The 24565-nt window shown below is 41.6% G+C and overlaps 1 protein-coding gene across 2 annotated transcripts in view; it reads left to right on the top strand.

Moving 5' to 3' along the window:
• Window positions 1–24565, top strand: part of EXOSC4 (exosome component 4) — a 270272-nt gene that overhangs the window by 51361 nt on the left and 194346 nt on the right. The window contains exon 2 of one of the 2 annotated variants that reach the window (XM_044067417.1): window positions 17804–17952. The exons of the other annotated variant lie outside the window; for it this stretch is intronic. Within the exon in view, the coding sequence (XP_043923352.1) occupies window positions 17908–17952 (45 nt within the window). The 5' untranslated portion in view covers window positions 17804–17907. The remainder of the gene's footprint in view (window positions 1–17803; window positions 17953–24565) is intronic. 2 annotated transcript variants of the gene reach the window in all.

Raw genomic sequence — 24565 nt, 5'->3', positions numbered from 1 at the left:
TCCTGTAGTAAGGCTGAGATTGAACAGTAGTTTTATGTTTGGGTTTAGCTCTTCTTGGAGTTCATGTAGGACGCAGCCCGGGACACCATCTGGTCCCATTGATGCTGTGTTTTTTGCTTTGGAGAGGGGGGCTCTTACCTGAGAATCTGAGATGTCAGGGGGGCAGCACTCTGCTGGGATAGATATTTGCCGTTTTGGTGGAGAGGGGGGGGGGAGTTTGCGCTGAACCTGTCAGCTAGGATGTTGGCAATGTCTGTGGGTTCAGTGTATTTTTTGTCATTTTGGACTAATTCTGAGCATATCTGGGAATTACCACCCAGGTTCCTAACATAACTAAAGAAAGCCTTGTGATTATCCTTAGTGTCCTGTGCAATTTTTCTCTCAAAGCTGGCCTTAGACAATTTTATGTGTGCCCGTAGTTTTTTGCTAATACTGATCAGTGATGCCTTCCCTTTTTGGGATTTTGCTTTATCATTTAGTAGCTTCCTCCTTCTATTGTATAGTTTGTTTATGGCTGGGGTCCACCAGACAGGACGTCTGCCTTTGGAGGATTGGGTCTTGGTTTTATTTGGGATCGCATGATCCATGCATTCCTGAAGGTGTTCATAGAATGCGTTTATAAAGGATTCTGCGGTCTGGGCGTATTTTCCACAGGCCGGGGCTTTGAAGGATTCCACCTCAGTTTTGAGGAGTGTAAAATTTGCTTTATAGAAGTTTTTTACTGTGGTTTTCTGGGCAGGGGTGGGGTCGGGATGTGAATATCCAGTGAGATTAGTTTATGGTCTGATCTTACCAGTGAGGGATACACTTCTGGTCTGGAGCATAGAGTCCCCATGTTGGTGATGATCAGGTCCAGTATGTTTTCCCCTCTTGTGGGAGTGGTAACAAGTTGTTCCATAGCATTTGAGTTTATAAATTCTAGGAACCTTTGGGCTAGGGTGTTGGAGCTAGAGTAATGCTCCCAGTTTATGTTTGGGTAGTTGAAGTCACCCAATATAATGGTGTTTGGAGAGACCTTCATATTTTCCAGTGTTCTCAGGAAGGCCGAGTGGGGTTCCTGGGTTTGGGAGGGTGGTCTGTAGCAGGCTATAAACTGGAAGGCAGTTTTACCCACTGTTAGTTGCACATGGATAGTCTCTGATGCTTCATGCTTTGCCACCAACCTGGAGGTGTGGGTATCTTTGATGAATATCGATACTCCCCCTCCTTTTGTGGTTCGGTCCAAGTTTTGGGGCCGAAAAGCATGGTATGAGGTATAACCTGGTAGTGCTGGGGTGCTCTCGGGAGCCCTGAACCAGGTTTCTTTTACTGCACAGATATCAATGTTCTCCATGCTAAGGAGAGTTTCAAGTGCATGCATCTTGAGGTTTAGACTTCTGGCGTTGAGTAGCATTACTCTTAGTTTCTTATCCCTTGTGATATCTATGGAGGTGGGTTTGCTTGCCTAAAAAAGGCACTATGAGGGTAGCAAGAGCCTTTGCCAATATCCGAAAGCCCAGGGGTGACAGGTGCAAGTCGTCCCTAGCGAAGCATCGTGGCTTGTCGAGCATATCATCCCAAGCTGACAGGCATTGGATCCCCTTTGAATGACACCAGTACTTAAGCCAGTTGTTGAAATTGATCATCTTGTCTTCATATTGTGGCATCATTCTTGGTGAGGGTAAGATGCTACTCAAGGTCCGGGTCATACCGGCCTGGGCTACATGCTCAGAGAGCTCCTTTATGTCTCTTTTCATGTAGTCCAGGGAGGTATGTCTCAGGTCATTCACACCAGCATGAACAATGACTGAGTCATATTTGTACTTGCCTTGGAGTGACCTGAGTGCTTGTGTTATGTGGCGGATCCTAGCACCCGACAGGCTGCTCACCGTGACCCTCTCCTTGTTCAGCCTGGTGAGTGGGACGTCAGTGTGCCTGATGATAGAGTCACCTATTACAAGTGTATCAGGTGTGTTGTTTAGTCTTAAGGGCTGTGACTGTTTGGCACACTGGCTTTGTGAGATATGTGTTGCACGTGTTTTGTTTTGGGGTAGCGGCTGCATGGGTGTCTGCTTTGGAGGTCTCTGCTGCTTGCAGACCTTTATTTAGAGCCTCCAGTATGTTTTTGTGTGATTATGTGTTTGGTTTGCTGTCGTGGTAGGTCTATGTGAGACTGGAATTGTAGTGAGTGTGGTTTCCTTCTCCTCCTGACTGGTTATGCCAGTACTGAGTTGAGAGAGCATAGCCTCCAGTTTGGCTATATGGTTGCATCTCTCACATGTGTTGGAATTTGTTGAGAGGAGGAGAGGGTTGTCTGTGTACATGAGGCAGTTGTAACATTGCCTCAAGATTCCCAGATTCACCAGCTGGACCGGAGAGGAGATTGACAACTGACCTTTGGACATGCTAGAATAATATTGGGAATTCCTTAATAATTGAAAACCAGGGCCAGTGGGGAGTGAGGGTGTAGTGCTTTTAATTTTTAGTGCTGACTTATATAATTGCTTTAGTGAGCAAGTGCCAGGTAACTTAAGTGCAATGTGTTACAGGTAACTTAAATGCCAAAGCGACCAACAGTAACTTTCTTTCAAGTGAAACAAGGAAATAAGTACAGTAAGCAATGCAGATATCACTAGTGATCCACAGAAGCTGAGAAAAGCCGTATTAGGTGGAATTAGCGTTCCAGGAAATAACAAGCAAACAAACAACAAGCATATAAACAAAGCTAGATTCAGCAGGCCTGGATCTAGTCTATGCTACAGCAAACAAGGTGTACCAATTTCAGTAAGATACAGTTCAAATATTCAGGCACTATAAACCTTTAACCAGAAATTCCCAGCTCAGAAGGGCAGAGTCCAGCCTCTTCTCCCACAAGAGTGCAGACCACAAACCTTCTTAATGTAAAATAACTGGCCTGAAGCCCAAGTGCTTAAACCAGAACTAATGCACTTTAAGAATAACAGACACTGGGCTCTCAATCAGCAGTTCCCAACTTAGAAGGATGAAAGCTACCTGTCCTGCCACCACAGTGCATGTGACACTTTTGCAAGTTTCTTTCAGTGAATGTGTAGCACATCAGTAGGAACAACATTTGTAAAACTCAGTGCATACCAGTCAATGACACACGAGCTGCAGAATCTCAAACGTGGCAGTTTTTTTCAGGAGTTCCATTCTAAGTGAATGGAAGTCTAGTCTGACAACAAATGGTAGGGCTATTTGTCCTCACAGTCTGCATTATAGGACAGATTTAGCTTTCCAAAGGAATCACCATGTCTGCCCCCATGAGGGCAGACAAGAGTAAAAACAAAATAAAATTAGGAATGAGTACTTATTTTGCTGAAGGCAGCTTTGGGAGGTGTAGTAAATCATGGCAAAATAAAAAATATATGTTTTCTTCATCATTTGCCCGTAGTGGTCCTTTAAGGAGAGGTGGATTTAAATCAAAAGATGAAAGGTTAATATTGGCAGCCCAAAACAGTAGACTATGTACACATTGGTTGACAAAGTCCATTGAACATGTGGGAGAAATGGACAAATGTAGGTTTTGTAAAACAGAATTGGAAACAGTCACACATCTTTTACCTGGTTGTGATATATGAATGGCAGAAGGACTTTATACTGAAAAGCATAATAATGTGGCAAGACTCTTGCATTGGGGATTGTGCAAACATTATGATACTGAAGTGTCTGAAGAACACTGGAAACATGAGCCATGAAGCATCACAGAAAATGGTGAAGTTTATATCACATAGGCTCACACTTTACCAACAGTTCAAAAAATAGATGCGAGAAAAACAGATATAGTAGTCCTCGAAAAGATGACAAAATTAGCATTGATCATTGAAATTGCTACACGCAGTGACTACAATGTCTTGGGTACAGAGAGACACAAAGTCATAGAATACTAGGATTTGTAGGCACAAATGAGGGCAAGGTGGAAGAAGGATACCCAGACAGTCCCAGTAGTAGAAGGGGCAACAGGTCTTATAAAATAATTTACAATCATACTTAGGTACGTTACCAGTACATGTAACTCCATACGAATTGCAGAAGGAGTCATTGTTGGGCACATTACGGGTTCTGCAAAGAGCACTTCTGGCTAACATCAAAGATTGAAACAATACTAATTTCATGAACTTTAACCGTACTTTAATGTAGGAATGGGGTCCATCCCCATCATGGTATTAGGAACCCAAAAGACTTGGAGAAATTAAAAAAAAGGGATAGACCAGAAGATACAGCAAACCTAATTGCTGAGAAATTCACCACCAACATTATTCCTCACTCCCCATCAACCTCCTCTCAGGAAATACCATCAAATATCACTCCTCCTACTTTATATTTCGGCTTTTCCTGGTTAAGGGTCATCACAGTGGATTACTGGTCTGCAGACTGACTGGCAGTGGTGTTTTTATGGTGTCTAATTGGCAGCTCGACGCCCAGCCTTCACAGAAGGCAAACACAAACACACACCTACCTGCATGTATTTAAAACTGACTTGACCACAGGGAAGACATGCAGACTCCACACACAAGGTGCTCCAGCCAAGAACTAAACCAGAGAACCTCTTGCTGTGAGGTGACAATGCTAACCGCTAAACCACCACAACTTATCACTAGGGAAAACGTACTTAATGTTCTCTCTTAGGCCAAGAACACTCATTCAGTGGGCCGAAACAGTATCCCAGCATGCATTCTAAATAGCATGAAACATGACCTATCAGACCCTCTGCAGTTACTATTTAACTGTAGCCTCCAAACAAGTTCTGTGCCTCATGGATGAAGAACAGCAACTGTCATCCCTTTGCACAAACATGGGCCATCTACAGACCCTGGAAACTGGAAGCCTGTAAGTCTCATTAGTGTTGTATGCAAAGCCAAGGAAACATTTATGGAGCAATAATGACATGGGAAATCTCCAGAATGGCCCAAACCCAGTTTGGTTTCATCAGGGGCAGGTCATACCTACTTAACCTGGTGGACTTCATTAAGAAGGTCATCAAAGCAGTGGATGAGTACAAAATGTTCCACACTGCCTACATTGACTTGTCTAAGGCATTTTACATAGTACCCCACTCAGGCATTGTTGACAAACTCGAGAGGTTTGGTATAAACCCTTATGTCACCCACTGGATTGCCTACTGGACACAAAATTTTTGAATTTTGGAGTCAACCTTTACAAAGAGGCCAGTCACAAGTGGAGTCCCTCAGGGAATGGTCCTGGGACCACTCATTTTTGGCATTTGCTTTTATTAAGTCACTAAAGTGAATAAATTTGCAAACAATTACCAATTTTGAGCAGTCATAGAATCCTCCACCAACACAAATGTTCTCCAGAAACGGGTGACTCAGACAAATAACTGGTGTCAGAGCAATGAACTAAAAGTAAAAACCAAGAAATGCATAGGTGTATCCTTCAGGAAGTTATCCACCCTGATAACCGTCATATTGACAACACACCCCTAAGAGTTCACCCAGTAGTCACGGACTTAGAGACGCACACAAACCGTAATCTAGCCTTTCACCATCATGTGTCTACAAGTAGTAAGGAAATCATTCTATGTTGTGCAACTTAAAAACAAAAGTATGTCATCTAGGTCCAAGGAGGTCACTGTTCCTTTGTATTCGGCATTCATCAGACCTATCATTGAGAACAATGCCCCCTTTTGTATATACCTAACCAAGTACATCCAACAACTGGAACGTTCACACAGGTTCCTTTCTAAAAGAATACAGGGTGTAAGTACCATGTCCTATGCATACCAACTCAAGGCCCTTTCTCCATATTCTGTCTCCTACAGGCTGTTGAGGGGAGATCTATGCCTGGCATACAAGGCATTGTCAGATTACACACTGATAGACCTCCTGCATATCTGCAAAACAAACAGACCAAAATTACCTGATCTAAAGACTTAAACCATACCTGTGATATAAATAGGGCATGCTGTACAAAGAGGTTTGCATTCCCAGAGACTACCACTTCTCTGGAACAAGCTCAACATCCATGTGAAGCAGACTTCCTCTTTAACCCAATTCAAGTGTAACCTGGACAATTGGATGATGAACAAGAAATTCTTCCTTGGTTTGTCACCTATATCTCTATAATGGACACTGGGAGCCTGTAAATGGTTCATCTCCCAGATCCGTGCTTGTAAATGCTTCATCTCCCAAGCCTCTGCTTACACTTATCTAGTGTACCAGAACTTGTCAGAGATTTGGGATGCATGGCTAGGCTTAAAAAGGCTCTTGTGGTTGTTCGCCTAATGCACACCTATGAACCTATAAGTAAAACATTCATTTTGCAGTCGGGGAAGCCTCAGTATACCCTTCATGTGTGATGTCATACATCCCGTTCATTATATAAAACATCTGAGACTGCACTAATCCTTCACTGATAAGGGAGACGCAGCAAATCTAGTGGCTTGATTCAGCTCAAACTTCACTCCCCCCACTCCTCCCTGGCTACCCTGTGTTAAATCCATACTAGCATACCCCCCCCAACTATTATCAGGAATCGGGTTATGGTGGCACTCATTAAGGCCAAAAACACTGCCTCAATTATATCCTCTGTTTGCCTCCTGAATAGTCTAAAACATGACCTATAAGGACCACTTGAAGCACTCTTCATCTACAGCCTCAAAACAGGTTGCATACCAAGGGAATGGTGGACCGCAACTGTCATCCCTGTACATAAGTGCATATCAACTGACCCCAGGAACTGCATACTGCATCTCTCAACCATACTGAATTCCTCAGTATTTACTGGTTTTGAGGGCAAAATATTGGGGTGCCACAAATTCCCTAGTGGCCCCCTAAATTTCTGATTTTCCCTGTCCTTTTTTTTTTTTTTTTTTTTTTTATTTATTATTGGCACTTTAAATTTATGGCTGATGTCACCACCAGCCTACAGGGGAGTGTGTGATGACATCAGCTACTGCCTGTTGGATTTGGAGGGAAATAGGGAATATAAGAGCAATGGCTACATATGTGCATACGTTTTGCAGAGTCCTCCCACATGTTCCAGGCCTCCAGGTAAGAAAACTGTTATCTATCAGGCCGGTAAACTTTATTTTTATTTTACCTGCTGGGCTGGCCAAGTGTGCAAGTTTTATCTGCTGGCCAAGTATGAAGTTAATTTATTTTATCATAAGTCCATTCATTGTTGTGCATTCGTAAGTCTGGCCAAGAACTGTGTGCATTACAAGTCCACTGTTTTGTGCATTTAGTTTATCTGCTGGCATTAACCATTGTTGTGCATCAGTTTATCTGCTAGTAAGCATTATTTAATCATGCCGCAGTTGTTTTGATCTGCTGGCTGCAAGCATTATTTTATGATGCCGCTCACAATTTCACTTCAAGTGTGCAATAGTGCAGCTGCTAGCCATTCAGTTTATCTGCTCATTAGAATGACACTCGCTCAATTATCTGCAAGCATTAAAGCATTATTTTAGTTTTAAAGTCCATTCATTGTTGTGCATCTTCGGGCCATTTCAGTTTGATTGTTTATCTCTTTATTTTAGATGCTAGTCAGCCATTTCTGCATCTACCGTTCAGTTTATCTGTGCATTAGAATGCCACTCACTCACTCAGTTCTGTTTGCCAAGTCTTATGTTATCTGCTCATTGCCAAGTTATCTGCTGGCCAAGTTGGGGGGGGGGGGTAAAAAGTGGTTAGAGTTAAACAGGCTCAAACCCTGTACCTTAGGTACAAGGAGCAAGAGCCTGAATTATTCTTCTCTTTCTCCTCCTTTTTCTTCTCACCACAGTAGATCATCTGTTTCCATTTCTTCTTGTCCTCTGCATCTTGTTCTGTTACACCAACCACCTGCATGTCCTCTCTCACCACATCCATAAACCTTATCTTAGGCCTCCCTCTTTTCCTGTTACCTGGCAGCTCCATCCCTAGCATCTTTTTCCCAATATACCCAGCCTCCCTCCACAGCACATGTCCAAACCAATGCCGTCTCAAACTAATTCACTAAATAATGATAGGAAGACTGATACTAATGGCTATCTTTCAGAAAATGCATGGTAACACAATTATTTTATTCTAGCAACTTTTCTAAGATTGTATAAGCAATGTTTAAAATGTGTCCCTGGTTTTGGGCCTTTGCCCCGTCACCAATAAATGTTGGCTTTTTCCAGATTTCTTATGCTGCATAGTTTCTCAGGGGGAGAGAAGTTTAGTGCTGCTTATGTGAAATCTGTTTGTGTTAATAGCACGACAGGTAGAATATTCTCATTTGATGCAGAAGGCTGTGGGTTGTACTCCCACAGTATATAGATGGATTGCTGATACTGTAATGTGTTGTACTTTTAAAAGAGTGGATGCTGCAGTCCTGAGAATGTCCTCTATGGTGGATATACCTAGTAACTATGAACCTGTTGTCAGTTTGCCATCCATTCCCTATTGCAATATTAGTAACTTATCCTTTTTTAATGGAGTAGGCAATTTATTCAAGGGCAGCAGGTGCTTTATTTGTAGATGAAACAATGAAATATAAAAGTTGTTTGCTAGCAGCAATCTCTTCATTAGTTACAGATCTCTTTAATTTGGAATTATTTAGATCACTTTTACTTCTGCAGAGATTGTGCATATTTACTGATACTGGTGGACTGTAGAAGTTACTTTTATGATGGAAATGTTCTGAATTGAGCAGTTTTGTCATTATTGGTTCATGTATTTTGTTTCATTGCTTACTGGAAAATGTTCAAAACACTAAATTTAAAACACGCTTTAACAAGTGTACTGTATTATACAAGGAATGTAATTTAATACAATCGGGAAGGTATATCAAAGAAAAAAATAATGTTTAGTGTGCAAGGGGCTTATGATTTGAAAACACCCCAAAGGTAATCTTTAGCTGGCACTGTCCAGATGCATTTTCTTTGACTGTGGGTTTCAATGTTGTTTCAATGAATGAGAGTTTACTTTCAAGGGCAGAGAAGTTTTAATGCTAAGTCTATTTTCATTGTGAGACTGTATTGCTTTGTTTAGCAGATGTCTATTAGTGTTTGTGCTATAAAATGTAAAATAAAAGTTTTAAATAAAATCTAAATAATCATTGTAAATATAAATAATCATTGTAGAAGTAAAGCAGTATGCACATTACAGTGTTTATGCTAAATGGGGTAAAATAGCCAAGTAATGAGACATTGGAATAGCTGCGGGGGGAGGGCCATACCTCCCAACCATACCAAATTACTTAATAATGGGGTGCCATGATTCCCAAGTGGCACCCCTTCATTTCTGACTTTTTCCCAGCTTTTTTTTTTTTTTTCATTTTTTTTGAGCTGACATCATCACCTGCGCAATAATGTCAGCTACATCAGCCTGTTGGAATTGAGCTTGCCCGGGAAGGATGATTGAATGGTAGAAGGAAACTGGATTACTTTTAGGTTCATAGCCTAGTATGAACCTATGAACCTATCTGCCCTAGGGTATTTATAAGCCTAGCCAGAATGTGTTTGGCTTTCGCCACCCATTTTAAATTTATTTTGCTATGCCTTTTTTCGAGGTTAGTATACTGTGCCTCTGTCTAACAGTGACACAGAAGTGATACCCGGGGTAAACCTACGATCTCCCATCCACTCATCAAGATTCCTCTTGAAGAGAGTCAGTGAGGGACACTGCCTAACCTGCACTGGGATTTTATTCCAGAGTGAAGGGAGCCTCTGGGTTATGAATCTGTCCCTCCAGCATGTCCTATTTATTTCAGTGTTGAGGTCCAAGTCTTTCGAGCGCGTAGCTCGATAGGAGTTGGATTTTCTGTGGTACAGCATGTCCATTAATTCCGGGTTGGACATGGCTTTATACGTCAGGCACAGATCGCCTCTGAACAGGCGGTATGCCACTGAGTAGAGCTGGAGTTTCTTTAACCGGGCAGCATATGGCATCTGTTTGAGCCCTTTGATCCTCTTGGTCAGGTACTTTTGGGGTCTTTCCAGTTGCTGCAGGTGTCTGGTAAGGTACATCCCAAAAGGGGCATTGTACTCGATTATGGGCCTAATGAGGGATGAGTAAAGAGGCACGATGACCTCCCCTGATCTAGATGTGAATCCCTTCATGATTAGGTGGGCTATATAAAATGTTTTTCTAACCACTTTGGCCACGTGGTTGTCAAATGAGAGATTGCTATCAACTTGGGTCCCCAGGTCCCTAATTACTTCTTCTGTACTTAATGGATTACCACCTATGTGGTAATTTGTGGCACTTTGTTTTTGCCAAAGGGTAATGACTATACACTGTTTGGCATTTAGCTTGAGGCCATGGCTCTGGCACCAGTTGTCTGTTTCTATGAGGCCCTTTTGGAGGATGCTTGTTGCGGGTGGAGAGTCTATTAAGTGGCCCAGTTCGCAGTCATCTGCGAACTTGGTCAGCCACAGTCCTTCCGTGTTGGCCTGTACCTCCGACAAATATATACCGAACAAGAGAGGTCCCAGGACTGAGCCTTGTGGGACACCACTTGTAACTGGTTTGGAGTCTGACATGGCTCCAGCAATTCTAACCATGTGGGTTCTGTCCTTGAGCCAGTTTGCAATCCATCTAGTGACATAGGGGTTTATATTTAAGCTGGTGAGCTTATCTATAATGCCCGAGTGGGGTATTGTATCGAAGGCTTTTGGCGAGGTCCAGGTAGGCTGTGTGGACCACCTTCCCCTCGTCAATGGCCTTGGTGACTGTTTCAAAGAAATCAACCAGGTTTAAGAGGCAGGACCTGCCCTTAACAAAGCCGAACTGGGTGGGATCCAGTGTTTGTAGGTCCCCAATATCTTTATTTATGAGGTCCATGATGATCCTTTCCATAGCTTTGCAGACCAAGCTAGTCAGGCTTATGGGGCGATAGTTTCCAGGATCCGTTGAGGCACCACCTTTATGGAGAGGGACCACTGTTGCTGTACGCCACTCTTTGGGCACATATCCTATAGTAAGGCTGAGATTGAACAGTAGTTTTATGTTTGGGTTTAGCTCTTCTTGGAGTTCATGTAGACGCAGCCGGGACACCATCTGGTCCCATTGATGCTGTGTTTTTGCTTTGGAGAGGCTCTTACCTGAGCATCTGAGATGTCAGGGGCAGCACTTTGCTGGGATAGATATTTGCCCTTTTGGTGGGGAGGGGAAGTTTGCTGAACCTGTCAGCTAGGATGTTGGCAATGTCTGTGGGTTCGGTGTATTTTTGTCATTTTGGACTAATTCTGAGCATATCTGGGAATTACCGCCCAGGTTCCTAACATAACTAAAGAAAGCCTTGTGATTATCCTTAGTGTCCTGTGCAATTTTCTCTCGAAGCTGGCCTTAGACAATTTTATGTGTGCCCGTAGTTTTTTGCTAATACTGATCAGTGATGCCTTCCCTTTTTGGGATTTTGCTCTATCATTTAGTAGCTTCCTCCTTCTATTGTATAGTTTGTTTATGGCTGGGGTCCACCAGACAGGACGTCTGCCTTTGGAGGATTGGGTCTTGGTTTTATTTGGGATCGCATAATCCATGCATTCCTGAAGGTGTTCATAGAATGCGTTTATAAAGGATTCTGCGGTCTGGGCCGTATTTTCCACAGGCCCGGGGGCTTTGAAGGATTCCACCTCAGATGTTCTTCATCTCACATTGCTGCAGTCCTTACACTTGGGTAGTCCGCTGTCCTCGGTCGGCCCGAATATCAAAGTATAAGGCTGACGTCGGTCAAGGCGCATTTGACTGACATCAGGACGTCAGGGTACAAATGCGCATGACCGACGTCATATCCTCAGTCTTTTTTGCCGCATGGTCCGATGCAGAAGCAGTATTGCGAGTGCCGGTTGGCGTTCTGAAATTTTTCGATTTAGGAGTTTCAGACCGAGTCAAAGTTGGCTAAGTACCCCGTTGGGGAATATTTTAGTTTTTTCTTGCCTCAGTGGTTTACCGGATGTCAGAAAAAGTGAATAATTGTATTTCTTGTGGGAAACAGATACCGCATAGAGACTATCATACTTTGTGTATTCCTTGTTTAGGGCCTGAGCACGACGTTGTTGGGTGTCACTCTTGTGCTAGATTCAATAAGCGCACTATAAAGAGGAGATTAGATTGTGCCAGGTTAGTCTTCTGGAAGGGGTGCAATTATAAAATGCCGTCGGATGCTCCGACGCCCGCTTCTTCGAAGAAGCGCAAGGACAAAGCAGTTAAGCCTAGGCTTGTAGAACCGTCCGTACCGGACGCCGGTTCTTTAGAGGTGTCGGTGGAGCCGGTGGTTCCACCGGAGGTTTCTTTGGGATCCCAGGGAGAGACTTTGTTATTGCAGGATGTGGCCTCTCAGGAGGCAGGTCAGGGTGATGGGGCTTCTCAGGTTACTATACTCCCCTCCCTGCCTAGGGTGGTTAGGCCCTCTCCTTCTGTTTCCAAGGCTTCTCCTAGAGGCAGGCTAGGTTTAGCTTCAGTTGGTGTCACCCCTAGTTCTTCAGGAACTGTGCCCAAGAAGCATATGCTTAAAATGGCAGAAGATTTGATTAATTTGATTAGGGGTTCTTTGCCCCTCCTGATAAGAGACCTAGGGTGGAGCCTGAGCTAGGGAGTTTTGAGCAGGCTTGGATGTTTCAGAGTCTTGGCTGAAGACTTGCAGGAGTACTCTCCTTATTCTGATTCTGATGTGGATGATTCTACTCCTTCTGCTTCTCCTCCTGAGGATTTTTCTTTTTCAGAAACTCTTCATTCCATGAGGGAGCATTTTAAGTGGGAAGGTCAGGACTTCTCTGATTCCAGGAAAAGGCTTAGGAATTTTGTTTTACCCCAGCATAGGCCTTTGGCTATACCTCCTGTTTTGGATGTAGTGGAAGATGTTTTACAGAGGCTTCTCTTAATCCTGATTCTTTGCCTCCTGCTCCTGTTAAACCGGATAGGTATTACAGGGTGCCTGAAGCTCATAAGTATCTTTTTAAGAGTCCTAGGGCAGACCCAGAAACTGTTAGCCAGGGGCCTAAAGGTGTTAAGGCTTCTGTTGTCAAGAATCCGGTTCCTGCAGATAAGGAGGCCAGGGCCTTGGATAGATGGGGGAAGAAAGTTTATACTTCTTCCACTCTAGCTATGAGGGCTTTGAATTGCCAGTTTCACATGTTGAAATACCAAAACTATCTCCTTTCACAATTGAAGTCTAAGGTTGATGCTCTGGCGGAAGGTATTGATTGTAAAGAGTTACAAGATTTAGTACATGTTTCTGAACAGGTGGGTAAGCATTCTTTGCAATGTGGTTTTGATGCTGTACAGGCCTCGTCTAGGGTGGCTGCCACTGGGTCAGTTCTTCAGAGCACGCCTGGCTGAGGGATCAAAATTTATCTGACCATGTTAAAACAAGGATTTTAGATGCTCCTTTACAATCTGATGTGTTGTTTGGTTCTCCTGTTGAGGCATTTTTAAAGAAAATGGAAGACAAGGCTAAGTCTATGCAGACTGTTAAAGATTTTTGCAGGTTCAGCCTCCAAAGTTTAGTAGAAATTGGCCTACTAAAGGGTGGACGTATCCTTCTTATGATTCCCAGTCTAGGGGTAGATCTAGGCGTGGTAGGGGCAGAGTGCAGGGCTCTTTCAGGCCTAGAACAGGAGTTCTCCTGCACAGTCTTGGTGAGGGCAGGGGTCAGTCCTTTCGTAAACAGACCCAATGACCTACCTTTTCAGCTGCCAGAGCCTTCTCGTCTGGCAGCACCTTTGGGAGGAAGGTTGGCACTTTTCAAAGAAAATTGGAGTTTAATTACCCAAGACAGATGGGTATTGGATATCATACACCACGGTTACAGGTTTTATTTCCATACCTTGCCTCCTTTCAAAGGCATGCCAGACGTTCCTCCTCAACAAAGAATAGAGGCTCACAAGCAAATTTCTCTGTTACTCCAAATAGGGGCCATACAGCCAGTCCCTATGCCAGAAGTGGGCCTAGGATTTTATTCTCGCCTGTTCCTAGTACCAAAGAAGGGGAACACGTGGAGACCAATTTTGGATTTATCTATCCTCAACACTTATCTGGACATTCCCAAGTTCAAAATGTTGACGTTACAGCAGCTTTTACCTCTGCTGGGCAAAGATCATTGGATGGTAACTTTGGATCTCAAGGAAGCTTACCTTCATGTTCCTATCAGACTAAGTTGCAGGAAGTATCTGCGTTTTCGAGCTGGGACTTCTCACTATCAGTTCTCTGCATTGCCCTTTGGCTTATCTACTGCCCAGAGTGTTCACAAAAGTTCTGGCTCCAGTGATAGCTTTCTTCAGGCTAAAAGGAATACAGATCTATCCTTATTTGGACGATTGCCTGATTCTGGCTCAAGGAAGGGACCAGCTTCTTCATCATTTGGAATATGTGATAGCAGTGCTAAGATGCCTGGGGTATTCTGTGAATGAAATAAAGTCCAGTCTAGTACCCTCTCAGGACATGTGCTTTCTGGGTGTAAGACTGAATACAGCATCCCAGATGGCCTTTTTGACCCCGGACAAACAAAAGAATCTTTCCCTTTACTTCCATCAACTATCTCATCAGTCCGGGCTGACTGCAAGGACAGTCCTTCAAGCCTTAGGGTTCATGGCATCTTGTATTCTGGTGCTTCCCAATGCCAAACTGCATATGAGGAAGCTGCAATGGTATCTCAAAAATGTATGGACACAGCACTGCCAGGATCTGGACACTGTCATTCAAATAATACCTTGCATTCAAAAGGAATTTTTGTGGTGGGCTCAGGAATGTCACCTAAACAAGGGACTCTCTGTGACCCGGCCAGAGGCGAGTCAGATTTTAACGACAGATGCCTCAGAAAAAGCTTGGGGAGCTCATCTAAATGGAAAGTGGATACAAGACAAGTGGCCTGCCAGACTACAACATCTACGTATCAACTTGAAGGAGATGTTAGCAGTCCAGTTTGCATTAATAGCTTTCAAGGATTTGCTTCTTCCAGGGCAGGTGTTGATTCTAACAGACAACACAACTGTCATGTGGTACATCAACAAGCAAGGGGGAACACACTCTTATCCTCTATGCAGGCAAGCAATGATTTTGTGGGAGACTGCTCTCAGTTTACAGCTCAATCTTCAGGCAAGGTTTCTGCTGGGAGCACAGAACTCCTTAGCAGATGTGTTGAGCAGGCAATTATGGATCCCCACGAGTGGAAATTGGATCCTCATGTATTTCAGACATTGACAGTGTCATGGGGAACTCCAGACATAGATCTGTTCGCTTCTCCACTAAACCATCAGCTGCCAAAGTTTTGCACAAAAAGGTTTCATCCCACAGCTTGGAAAGTGGATGCTCTTTCTTTCAATTGGAGCAATCTTCATGTGTATGCCTTTCCACCTCAGCCTCTCCTCCCAAAGGTACTTCTAAAGGTCAGACAGGACAAGCCAAGGATGATTTTAATAGCTCCAGATTGGCCTCGACAGCACTGGTACCCATTACTGAGAAGTCTGGTACGGAAGCCTCCATGGCCTTTGCATGCGATTCCACACCTGTTGTCCCAGGAGGACAGTCATTTGCTCAATGTCAAACTTCACTCTCTTCACCTAACAGCCTGGCATATTCTGTTTTGAACCATAGAGGGTCTCAACTTCCACAACAAGTTTTGAATGTGATTTTGGAAGCTAGAAGGCCTAGTACAAGGAAAGTGTACACAGATAAATGGAAGAGATTTTTATTTTGGAGTGCAGCAAAGGATTTTGATGTTTCTGAGCCTAATTTAAGTGTGGCTCTTCAATATCTTACTGAGTTACTGGACAAAGGTTTGTCCTTCTCTTCTATTAAGGTTCATGCTGCAGCAATCTCAGCTCACTATGACTGTGACCCACCATTGTTTTCTCATCCTTTGTTCAAGCAATTTCTTAGAGGGGCAAAGAATGTAAGACCCCCACGTAGAGCTCCTGCTCCTGCTTGGGATCTCAATTTTGTGTTGGAGAAACTCACTCTACAACCTTTTGAGCCTGCAGCTACTACTGAGTTGAAATATTTATCATGGAAGACTGCCTTTTTGTTGGCCATTACCTCTGCAAGAAGGGTTTCTGAATTACAGGCCCTTATGGCGGTTGAGCCTTTCTTAATTTTCCATAAGGATAGGGTATCTTTACGTACTAATCCTTCCTTTATGCATAAAGTGGTTTCTAGTGTGGCTTTAAACCAAACTATTCATTTGCCTACTTTTTATGCAAATCCCCAAAATAAAGGGGAAAAGATTTTGCACACTTTAGATGTACACAGGCAGTTGCGATATTATTTGGACAGAACTAAAGGGTTCAGGCAGTCTCAGCAGTTATTTGTTTCTTTTGCTTTGAGTTCTCAGGGCAAGCCTGTGTCAAAACAAACTATTTCTAAGTGGATTGGGTTTCCTTGCTTTCTGTTATTCCCATCATGGCAAGGAGATTCCAGCTGGGATTAGGCCTCATTCCACTAGGGCTACTGCCACCGACAGCTTTTGAGGGGTGGCAACCAAGGATATTTTGGAGGCAGCTACTTGGAGTTCAGTGCATACTTTCTCTAGGCATTATCACCTACCACTTTACTCTAAATCCAGGGCTGGTTTTGCCACTGCTGTTTTGCAGGGCATTTTGACAGCTCCGCTTCTTATAGTTTGGCCATCCTCCCTTACCTCTGCTTTGGGATTCTACCCAAGTGTAAGGACTGCAGCAATGTGAGATGAAGAACATAGTACAGTTTTGTACCTACCATAAATGTAGATGTTCGAAGATCCACATTGCTGCAGTCCAATTACCTCCCTCCTTCCCCTCTGTTGTTAGAGGTGGTTGTGTGGGTTGGGTTGTAAATATTGTGTATATTGTATATATTGTGCATATAATTAGTGCAAGGGTGGTTGGTTGTTTGTTTGCTGTTTTTTGGTTTTGGCCTTTATTTTTAGGGTCTTCTGACATCTGGGGCAAGAAAAGACTGAGGATATGACGTCGGTCATGCGCATTTGTACCCTGACGTCCTGATGTCAGTCAAATGCGCCTTGACCGACGTCAGCCTTATACTTTGATATTCGGGCCGACCGAGGACAGCGGACTACCCAAGTGTAAGGACTGCAGCAATGTGGATCTTCGAACATCTACATTTATGGTAGGTACAAAACTGTACTTTTTGAGGAGTGTGAAATTGGCTTTAAAGAAGTTTTTCACTGTCGTTTTCTGGGCAGGGGGTGGGGTCGGGATGTGAATATCCAGTGAGATTAGTTTATGGTCTGATCTTACCAGTGAGGGATACACTTCTGGTCTGGAGCATAGAGTCCCCATGTTGGTGATGATCAGGTCCAGTATGTTTTCCCCTCTTGTGGGAGTGGTAACAAGTTGTTCCATAGCATTTGAGTTTTTAAATTTTTTGAATGCTGTCTGTGGAAACATTCATCAGAAACATGATGCTAGCAGGAAGGACTGCTTATACTGTGGAAACATTTATCTGGGGTACTGCAGAGCTTGAGCACGGGTCACAGATACTGCAGAGCCAGAGCTTTTGAGGTATTTGAGAACTGCGTGAGTTGCAGAGCTGCTTTTGAGGTATTTGTGAACGGCGCAAGGCCACGAGTAGAGCTTGGTATTTGTGAACGGCAATGGACTGCTTGACTTGAACTATTTTTTGTGTGTGTGTGTGTGTGTGTGTGTGTGTGTGTGTGTGTGTGTGTTGTGACAGTGCTAAATAACAGCCACAAATTTGCCATACAAATCTGCATTTGCAATTTTGAATGTTCCTCCTGTTTACTCTTTTATAAAATAAACATCTGCTGATTAGAGCTATAGAAAAGTAATTGAATGGTAGGGATGTAGCAGTCTTATAGAAGAAATCTGTATGACATGATAATAAAGCAGCATATCTATCATGCTTTATGTAAAGTTCTGCAGACACCTTGCTGTACTCCTATAGCAGTGACAATGATATACCGCACAGGAAGAATGATCTGGAGCCCTACTAGAAATACCATATAATTTTGTTCAGGACAGCAGTAATGAACATTATACAAACAGATCAAGGCAGCTCATTTGTGGAAAAGGTAGGATTTACCAAACTGTGGTAATGCTTACATAAGAGGATGAGCCTGAGTGGGTAAGTTATGCTAAAAGTAGGTAAATCTTTAATTAATCATGAGTGAGCAGTGATTATTTTTTTTCTAAAACCTTTAGGTCCATTGTGTTCCCCTTTGCAAATCCATTAATTTTCTTACAATTAATTACTTCTCTTCATTTAGTTTAAAAACATTCCCACTTTGTCTGCTGCAACTGTGTTATACACCTTTTTATCCTGTATGGGAATCATGCATGTATTTTATCCAGCTTTATCGCATGTTAGATTCAGAAAATGTCTCCAAACACTACTTCCAGTTTATGATTGGTCCTCAAAATTGTGACAAATTATTAGTAATAAAAATCAAAGGCAAAAGGCAAGTAAGCTGGCTAAGTGGCAAAAAGTAGTCCAAAGCAAAAGAAACAGTCACTTATCCACAAACGCACAAACTTTTTAATATAAAAACAACAAAGCTTTCAGACATAAAAGTCCTCATCAAGACTTTTATGTCTGAAAGCTTTTTTGTTTTTATATTAAAAAGTTTTTGCGTTTGTGGATAAGTGACGTTTCTTTTACAAATTATTAGTGCTTGGGGAAATTTTATGTTCATTCTGAAATGTTGGTATGTTGAAGAATTCATTTTACTTTGATGTACAGAGTTGGTTATAATATACTGTTTGTTGGCTTGAACTATAGATTAATTGCCACACTGCTTATAAAGGGTGTCAAATTTATGATAGTTATTAATAGCATACAAATAAAAATATTAATGTCTTTTATATATAACTGTATAAATCACTCATTACAGACATGTATCTACAGCTATATTTATATGTGCCAAATTAACATGGTGCTGCATGTCTATTCAATAACTTCCTGGCTAAATCACTATTCCTTCAATCTGATTTGTCCATAATTTGTATTATATTATCTATAGTTGGAATTAGATTAATCTTCTGTTACTGTTGTACAGTATTGCTTGAACAGCACACCCCCTCAAAAAAAACTGTTCAATGATTTCTACCTTTCTACACAGCATCTCATTCATCAGCTAAGGTAGTGCCACCTGTAACCACTTAACCTTACACAGAAACAAAAAAATATGCTCCAAGTTCCCAGATTTCTAGCATTCTGGATTGACATTTGGGAATGTCTTCCTCCATGTTTGCAGAATGTAAAAATTTCCAATAAAATATTCCAAATCTCCCGGGGTTTGTTGCATGTGGTAGTGAATGGCAAACTAATTGCCATATAGCATCAGTTCTCCTTATGTCTGACATTGTACCCCAGTCCTGTTATAAGCTTCCCCTGGATTTCTGAGGTAATGTGTCATTAAGAACTTACATGCACACCTAAACAGACTTCTCTCACAGAGTATCTCCAATGCTTCTGTTATGAATAATATCAGCCATGGAGATATTGTTCCCACATTCCAAAGACATGCAATAGGTGGATTGACACTATATTGGCCAAAGGATTTTATGTGTGTGTGAAAATGCCCCAGGTGAATACACCTGGTAGCTAGAGAGGTACTCAGGCTCAAACCATGTACCTACCTTGGGTACAGGTAAAAAGAGCCTAAAGTCCCTAGCCACTGCCACTTGTGAACTTATGCCTCATATTTTGGTTCTGTTCCTCATAATCTCTGTGGTTCAGGATTGAATTCACTACATTACAGGCATTTGAATTTCAGACTTCATATTCTTCAGAAAATAAATGGTAACACAAAACCTGTTATTCTAGCAATTTTGTAAGTTTATAAGATCAGTATTTGAAATTTGTCCCTATTTTGGGGCTGTATTCCCCCATTATTGGCCTTGACCAGGTTTTTTCTGCTAAGATGTTGAGAGCTATGGTGAGAAGTGAGAACTGAATTCGCTAAATGATAGCCATTTAAGTTTCAGTCTTCCTATCTTTCAGAAAACTGCTGATTTGGCATAGTGGTATGTTGCCCTGACTGTAGTGCACAGGGTCCTGGCTGGGTTCAAGGCATGACAGTGAAATGCATGGTGGTAATATAACATTTTATTCTAGCAACTTTCCAAAATTATGCAAGCAATGTTTAAAATGTGTCCCTGTTTTTTGTATAAGCATGTACTACGCACAAAACACAACACTAGTTACTTCTTCTGCTCCCAATGCACTTTGTTATTAAAGCCATGGGCATGGCAGTATGTGCTTCTCCTTGCCCACAGGGAATTCACAACAGCCATATTTCTCTGTAGCTGGCTGTCACTTAATCCTTCTGTCCCCAACCAAATATACCACAGGAAACATCTCACTGCCTAGGTGCCTGAATCTCATTACTTTCACATACTCTCTGCTGTCTTTGAAAGATTGCCAAAACTGGTTATCACTTCTGATGTGTGACCAAGACAAAAGTGACTAAAAACAATGGTCTTAATATATGATATTATGCACTGGTCCTCAAGCATAACTAATTTATAATGTACTCAAACAAATACAAAGAAACTCCTGTAGAGCAATGGTTTGTCACTGAATTCTTGACCTCCATTATGAAAACTAACAGACTTGTTATGATTAGACATCTGATCATAATGTATTGTAATGCATGAAATGATCCCGGTTATCTAACAGTGTAGTACCTCGTGGGCAGTACTGCGCAGGTTAGGGTGTGTCCATATTGATTGGCAGGTAATCATACATCTGAGTGACAGTGAGTGTTCTACCTTTCCCGTTGTACTGCTTTAACATTTGTAAACATGCTGTTCCCGTTATTCATCAATTATGCTGCTTTAAGCTTCGTGAGGAAAAAAATAGCATTTTAAAGGAAGAAATGTCAACAACTCCAAAAGCTCCAAATTCTCAAAGAAAAGCTAGTATGATGTTCACTGTTACCGAAGTTTGTTTATCAGTCTTTTTTATATAAACCTAAAAATAGTCCATCTGGGTCAGTGTTTACCCTGACTACGTTGATTAAGATAAGATGTACCATGTGTGTTATTCTTTGGACAGTAATACTGTAGTGCGCAGGACACACTGATTTCTCTGTAGCTATTGATGTCGTCCAGGCAGCGGCACCCACATAGTACATGAATTTTCAGAAACTTTAGGAAGCCTGTAAGCTACCTAAACTCTGGGGCAAATGATAGGGGAGTTCGAACTTAGAAGCAATACTTCTGCATTGCTGTGGAAGCACTGCCTACCTAGGTAAAGTATGGTTTAGCAGAAGTACCGAGCAGGCTATGTAACACTGCTGATGTGATGTACAGCTAATATTCTCCAAACAGGCAAACGAAGAAATTCAAATATTAATACGGTCTGGACAGAAAATTCCTTATACTATTGCAGTTCAAGAGGAGGTACTGATGAGACACACAGCTAGAGAAGCATAAGAGTTTAAAAGCAAACACAACAAGAAAGAGTGCAGGTATTTCACTAGTGACGATGCATGCTTTAACACATGTAACACCTGAATAACCGCTAATTTTAGTGTCGCAACTACCTGCCACATAATAACTTGTTGCCAACTATTGCAATCAGATTACAAGCGTTCAGAAATACTGCTCTATATTGTCAAGTGCCACCAGCTGTCTTGTATTTCATTTTTCTGTTTTTTTTTTTTCTTTTGTTTAATGCTTACTATGTGAAACTGACAGAGACATTCCTTGCTTTGTTTTATAACAAGCTAATTACTATTAACGTAGCTTGGCAAGTTGTGGGCGTTTAGGGGCAGGGTTAGGTACACCCATGTCCGTATGTACACAAATGGGGACAGATTTGTTGCCGTTAGTGTCCGCTACCATCTGTGTGACTACGAAAAGTGCCCATAAACATTGATCCCTATGTGGAAAACCAGGATTGCAAACTGGCTAAAGAACAGAATGCATGCTGACAGGGTCAGTGATGCCTCCTCAGTGAAAATCTGATCAGTGGTGCTCACCAGAGTTAAATACTAGACACTTTTTTTTGGAATTTATTTCTAACCTAAAAATATAAAACAAGGATCTCTGTCTAAGTTCATGGATAATTGTAAGCTGACTGTAGTTATTAAATCAACTGATGCTACTAATACCGTTGAAACAGAACTAACGTGTTAATTCCTAGGGCACCAAAAAAAGGACTAAAACTAAATGCTAAGAAATGCAGTATCATCTGCTTCAGAAAACAGCAAAATCCTGTCTGTTGAATCAGTGATATGCCATTTTCCATTGAGTTTGTGATTAGGGACTTGGACACCTGGGTCGATGTCTCCATCTCCTTCAATTACCATATAGCAACTGTAGTCAGAACATCCTTCTGTAGCTCACAATTAATCACAGAGGGCATCTCATATAAAACCATAGATATTATAGTTCCTCTGTACTCTGATGTGGTTAGACCCATTGTACAGAGTAACTAGACACATCAAAAAGCTTGAAAAAAAAGTATCTTGAGTCTCAAAAAAATCTTAGTAATCAGGAAAGGTTGGAATCATTGTTCCCTGTACTCCATGTTATATAGTGTCATGAGAAGAGATCTTGGCCTTGCTATCAATGCCGTTGTGAAACTTATTATCTAAGGCATCTTTTTCTTGATATATCAACTAATATTATAGCCAACACTATAACGAGATCTCAATTTACATCAGATATTAAACAAAATGGAGACATAGGCTCATTATTCACCATGTCCCCTTGCTCTGGTATAGACTGCCTTTGCATGTCAAGCAGTGTGATTCCCTTGTCTACCTTCTAACATATCTTAGACAAACTCATGGCTACCATTAAAGACACTGTGGGACTTACAGGCCTTGAAAAGTTTTGTAGAGCATGAGGGTGGTTATGGGCAAGGCACACAAAGCCTCTGGTTAATTAGCTTTGTATTTGCTATGGTCAGTATAAAAAGCATGCACTATATGTGAAAACATCACATTGTCCCTTTTATCATCAGCAATAAACTGTTCAGGGTTCTTATGGAAAAGATGAAACCCCAGATCTGTGCTGAAAATAATTCAGTTCACCATGGTTCTTGGGAAAATTTTGAAAAAATCTATCATATACACTAGCCTTCAAATATACACAAGAACATCAGTCATTGTCTAATCACCAACACATAAATATGTTCTGTATACACACACACACACACACACACACACACACACACACACACACACACACACACACACACACACACACTAACTGAAATGCAAAGGCCTAAACGTTGCTTGAAAATCATCTGTTTTTGTCTAAGTCACGGGCTACACTGCCATTGGTTAATAATAGGTTCAGAGTAGCAGAAAATACTTGTGCTGGAAGGTAAGCAAAACATGTATATGACAGAGAGGATTCCAAGACAAAATGGTGATCTCTAGAATGTAGTCGGATCCATGATCTGATCTATCATCTTTCAAATGCATGCTCCCCAGCCAACAGCAGTGTACAGTAATAGAAAAAAAAAAAAAACAAAGACAGCAGCATTTGGAAATGATGTGAGATGAGAAGACCCGACAAAACAGTGTAACAAAATTACAGTTATGCCCCAATAATGCATTGACAACAACACAAATAAATGAAAACAACACACATTTTTCAATCTTCCACAGTTTAGGCTGAATGTCTAACTCCAGGTTAGCTTGGTGTTATGAAAACAAAGCCTTTGATAACTGCTAAACCCCCCCAAGAGTTCATCTGTGATACTTCTATATAACTAAGATGATATATAGCAGCACTTTTATAGTACACAACCAGGTACCTTTGTGTCCCACTGTAGAGGATACATGCTACAAATCTAACTCGTATCTCTGAGCAAACAGTGACACTGTAGCATATTTAATCATTAAAGAAAGAACCAAATTAAACATAAGACAAAAGATAAAAAATCTATGTACTACTGACTCAAGACTGCAGCTAAAATAGTGAACTTATAAGATAAACAAATAACCCTAATACTACAAAGAACTACATTCTTTAGACATAACATACTGCAACAGAAATAAACTACACACACACACACACACACACACACACACACACACACACACACACACACACACACACACACACACACACTTCATCAATGTGTACTCATAGTATAGGAGCTAAAAACAGTGATTTATCACAGTTTCAGTGTCTCTACAGTAAAATGTTACACATACCTGTAATAACCAGCTGCCATTAAATATATACGTGCTTTGGCTGCAGTCTTCTTATGCAAAGAGAATGCCTTTCAAATAATCGCCTCAAAAACTTACACAGTACCCACAGAACAAAACATGGCAATTTTCCTTAGCATATAATGCAACAGGATCATTTGGCCTTTCACAAAACCAACTCAGCCCAGTCTTTAAATAATGAGAAATAATATAAAAATTGCACTAACATTTCTTCAGACTTTTCACTTTGGTTGTGGGTTATCAACTGAGCCAAAGATACTCTATGAATTTTAGAACATGTCTCACTTCCTACAAAGCCACACCCCACCAGTAATAGCTTCTGCAACAGTTTTCATACATTGACATTACAATCTCTTTAATGTGAAATACTGATAGTATGGGAACCTCTCAGGTATGCAAAATCTACCTCTATCTCCACTGTCCCATCAAGTCAAATGAGGACCATTTGCAACTGTCTTACCACCTCATCAACTTTTATTTATTCACA

This window comes from Protopterus annectens, chromosome 3.part1 (genome assembly GCF_019279795.1).
Source record: "Protopterus annectens isolate FY-2018-M chromosome 3.part1, PAN1.0, whole genome shotgun sequence".
NCBI lineage: Eukaryota > Metazoa > Chordata > Ceratodontiformes > Protopteridae > Protopterus > Protopterus annectens.
The sequence above is the reverse complement of the archived record's forward strand: the minus strand, read 5'-3'. Positions and strand labels throughout refer to the sequence as shown.